At 38.0% G+C, this 4,486-nt stretch overlaps 1 protein-coding gene across 1 annotated transcript; it reads left to right on the forward strand.

The window, feature by feature from the left end:
• The first annotated feature begins 679 nt into the window (after positions 1–679).
• On the forward strand, positions 680–4,286 carry LOC113776828 (probable acyl-activating enzyme 1, peroxisomal). Its single transcript, XM_027321886.1, has 2 exons — positions 680–1,007; positions 2,529–4,286. Exons 1-2 carry the CDS (start codon positions 810–812, stop codon positions 3,993–3,995), a joined length of 1,665 nt encoding a protein of 554 aa, XP_027177687.1. The 5' UTR covers positions 680–809; the 3' UTR covers positions 3,996–4,286.
• Positions 4,287–4,486: the final 200 nt, after the last annotated feature.

A 4,486-nucleotide genomic window follows, 5' to 3' on the forward strand; every position in this document is an offset into this window, starting at 1 on the left:
ACAACAAACCAACCCGTTAACATAAATGCACCTACATAACCAAGTTTAATCCAACTATTCACAAGTTTTTTGGTCAAAATTTAAACTCGAATCCATGAAGTTCGAATAGCTTGAGAAGTTAAAACTCTATATATGAGATTCACAAACTCATCAAGAATAATTGAACTAAATACATGTTCAAGGATAACAATTAATGCATCTTAATTTTTATTCTAATATTTATTGTTATGTAAAACACCTATCTTATTTTTTTTATTTATAAGTGTATAAAGTATCACGTCATATTACTTAAATCCGATTGAACTCGATTTGTTAAAATTCGAGCCTCGAGTTCAAATTTTAAAAGTTTGATTGGCGAATTCAAACTTAAATATTTTAAATTAACTCGAATCGAATTTAACTAGTACACTGTTCAAGCACGACTCTTCTGGTGATTTGGTCCTTGTCAGTGCACCATCACTATCGCTACCAGCCCGCGGGAGCAAAATCGAAATGATTGATAGGCAGAGACCCGCACGCAATCTCACCAATAGGCCAAAAACGCGGATAAAACTAGAAATGATTCATGTGATGTTAAATAAAAAGCAAATAAATCTGCTAACAAAGAATAGAGCTGAGTCAACAAAGGCCTCATTCGGTAAATTCACACCCCATGCAAGGAAGGGTCCGTTTATTTATAGTAGCATACTTGAACGATCCTGCACAATCCATCGTCCAAGTTTCAACCGGAAAACAACCTCTCTTATCTTCTTTCCTGTTGGTAGTAGAAGCGCTCTTTTGGATTTTCAGATAAAAGGATAGAATCATCAATGGAGGGTACTGTCAAATGCTCAGCAAATTATGTACCTCTGACGCCCATAAGTTTCTTGGAGCGTTCGGCAATTGTATACAGAGACAGGATTTCAGTAGTGTATGGCGATTTAAAGTTCACTTGGGCAGAAACTCGTGACAGATGCGCCAGACTCGCTTCTGCTCTTCACTCCCTCGGAATCTCCCGTCATGATATTGTAAGTTCCCGTTTAATCCTTGGATTTTCTGGGCTTTCTTTGTTATTCACAATTTACCTGCATTTTCTTCTTGTCCAGTTCGTTTTGTTTTCTTTAATTTCTATGCTTCAATTTGTTCTGCAATTAAAAGTCCTTCAATTTGTTCTGTTGTTCGTTAATTATCACGATTGAATCTTTTTTTTATTGGGATTGTAATTTTCTTCCTTGATTTAGCATCTTTTATGCGTTAAATTTGTAATTTTTAATTTGCTGATTGCTTGGTTGTTGGGAACTAGTTGGAATGTTAAAAATGATTTCTGCCTTTGTTTGGAGCCAACTGCCCCTTATATATATATATATATTTTTTTTTATTTATTTATTTATTTTTTTTGGTGGGTCATTTTCATGCTTCAATTCAGTGACTTTGTAGTAGTTGGAGGTTTAATTATGCAATTTGTTGCTGTTACCCAACTCTAAATACTTTCAACCTTTTTCTTTTTTATTTTGTGAAGAAAAAAAAAGAAAGGTCGCATGGATATGGTGGGGGAAGGGGAATTTGGCACCTAATGGAACCAGATTACTTGAAACCTGTAAAAGACATGCTAACCTATCAAGAAGTTTTTGAGTGTTTGGAGCATTATGGTAAAGATATCACTATGAAATTGCTGACCTTACGGAATTGTGCATTTGGTGGTCAATTTTGGTTTCTCAGTAACCATTTACGGCAGAGTTTGTGGAACATTACTTTCCTAGTAACGTGCGCTACAAAAATGTTAACCTTTTGTATTTGAATAGGTCTAATCTTGATATCTGAATTTCAGGTGCTTTTTCAAGTTTGAATGTATCTTCAAGCATCTCTGGTGCTAATATCTGTGTGCTTTAACCATTGGAATGTTTTGGCAAAGTTCTTTAAATCCTGCAGTCTAGCTATGTCTTGCCGTTCAGTTATGGTACAATGATGAGGTTCCTTTCTTGACAAGTATACCAGAAATTCCATCTACTGGTTAATAATACTTCTGATAGAGGACTTGATGAGCTGGAAGTAATACTTCTGCTGGCTGAAAATATTTCTGCTGGTTTATGATGAGGCTAAAAGTAAACGTTTTGATATAGAACATTGAGTGCCTAGAAGATCTTCTAAATCAAGTCTTGTCACATGCTTAAATTTGAAAATAAGGTTTTCCTAAGATATAGGTACACTGAATTAGCTAGACCTGAGGGCTTGAGCTTTATGAAAAGTTTGAAACTTTGAATCCAACTTTTCCATGGCCTATTGAAAGGACTCCTCCACATTTTCTCCCTAAAATTTAGTCAAGTTATACACAGAGCACACTAGAACTCGTCAAGTATAGCTGAAAATATGAACTACCCCAGAACCTTAAAACTTTTCTTTCGTTTCATAGATTTCCCTGTATTTCATGGATTACAAGTCAAACAGTTTTTCTGCATATGCAACTGAAGACTGTGTTCTCTTGTCTAAACCACCTGATGTGATGTGTCTCTTCTGATACCTTGTGTTTAAGCTTTTGATTACATGTGTAGGTCGCTGTCCTGGCCCCAAATATTCCTGCAATCTACGAGCTGCACTTTGGAGTTCCAATGGCAGGAGCAGTTCTCTGTACTCTCAATATACGTCATGATTCAGCAATGGTGTCGACATTGCTAAAACACTCAGGTGCAAAAGTCATTTTTGTTGATTATCAGTTACTTCATATTGCAAAAGGGGCATTAGGAAATCTACTAAAGACAAGAAGCATGACGCCTAAATTAGTTGTGATTCCTGACCAAGCTAGCTCATCTTCCAGGGTTAGTGACATGTATTTCAATAATGACATTTTAGAGTACGAGTCTTTCTTGGCATCAGGAAGACCAGACTTTGAGGTTATAAGGCCACATGATGAGTGGGATCCTATTGCTTTGAATTACACTTCAGGTACAACATCAAGCCCCAAAGGTGTTGTCTACAGTCACAGAGGAGCCTACCTCAATTCTCTGGCTGCTGCTCTTTTAAACGAAATGCCATCCATGCCTGTTTATTTGTGGACTGTTCCGATGTTCCATTGCAATGGCTGGTGCCTTACTTGGGCCGTTGCAGCACAGGGCGGCACAAATGTTTGTCTAAGAAATGTAACTGCAAAAGGGATTTTTGAGTGCATAGCTAAGCACCAAGTGAGCCACATGGGTGGTGCACCTACAGTATTAAATATGATAATTAATGCACCATCTGTTGATCGGAGACTGCTTCCAGGAAAAGTGATAGTGATGACAGGCGCTGCCCCCCCTCCTCCTCATGTACTTTTTAAGATGGAGGAGCTGGGATTCAATGTTACTCATTCCTATGGCTTGACCGAAACATATGGTCCTGGAACAGTTTGCACTTGGAAACCCGAGTGGAATTCACTACCACCTGATGCACAGGCCAAGATCAAGGCTCGTCAAGGGTTGCACCACCTTGGCATGGAAGAACTCGATATCAAAGATCCGGAAACAATGCAAAGCGTACCACCGGACACAAAAACAAGGGGTGAGGTGATGTTCAGAGGCAACACCGTCATGAATGGATACTTTAAGGATAGTAAAGCAACAGCTGATGCTTTTAAAGGTGGATGGTTTCGAAGTGGGGACGTGGGGGTGAAACACCCTGATGGATACATAGAATTAAAAGATCGATCCAAAGACATTATCATCTCAGGAGGGGAGAATATTAGCTCGATTGAGGTGGAATCAGTGATTTATAGCCATCCAGCAGTTCTGGAAGCTGCAGTTGTTGGAAGACCAGATGATTATTGGGGTGAAACACCTTGTGCATTTGTCAAATTGAAGGATGATTGTAATGCAAATGCAGATGAAATTATCAAGTATTGCCGTGATCATTTGCCACATTATATGGCTCCACGAACTGTTGTTTTTGGGGAATTGCCAAAAACTTCAACAGGAAAAATACAAAAATTTGTTCTCCGCCAGAAGGCCAAAGATATGGGAAGTCTTTCAAGGACCAGCAGATTATAGCATTTCCATCGTCTGCAAACTAACAATGTAAACTTCCACCACCTGGTTCTGTTGTTAAGACTGCTATCACATCACAATTGATCCCTCACCAAGAACTTGATCCTGTTGGCTTTTTGGGGTGAAGGTGGAATATTGAGGATTTGATCCGGTACAAGGAAGTGAAAGGCATTTAATATCTTCTTAATTTGTTCCAAGGCGAGATTATAATGAGTTAAATGTCAAGACTTGAGTTGTATTTGATCAACCATATAATGTGCTTTAGTTTAATATGAGATCAGTATTCCACTTCAATCAGAGGAGAAATTTACGACTGTATTAAGGCAAACTTGTCTAACATAGTCTTGATGCAAGCTTGGGACATATTAAAGGATTAAATTCGTCAATCAGTCTGAATGAACAAATCTTGTTTATTCTTTGACAACATCTACTACGAAGACTTCAACTGAAAAGTGTTAGCGTTAAAATGAAGTTGTCTCAGGTAATTTAAGATT

The sequence above is a fragment of the Coffea eugenioides genome, chromosome 1, assembly GCF_003713205.1.
Source record: "Coffea eugenioides isolate CCC68of chromosome 1, Ceug_1.0, whole genome shotgun sequence".
Lineage (NCBI taxonomy): Eukaryota > Viridiplantae > Streptophyta > Magnoliopsida > Gentianales > Rubiaceae > Coffea > Coffea eugenioides.

Bases quoted from the DNA above. Each gene is read 5' to 3' on its own strand.
- LOC113776828 (XM_027321886.1), top strand. From the start codon at position 810: ATGGAGGGTACTGTCAAATGCTCAGCAAATTATGTACCTCTGACGCCC. The intron at 1,008-2,528 runs GTAAGTTCCCGT...TTACATGTGTAG, and splicing joins GAATCTCCCGTCATGATATT to GTCGCTGTCCTGGCCCCAAA.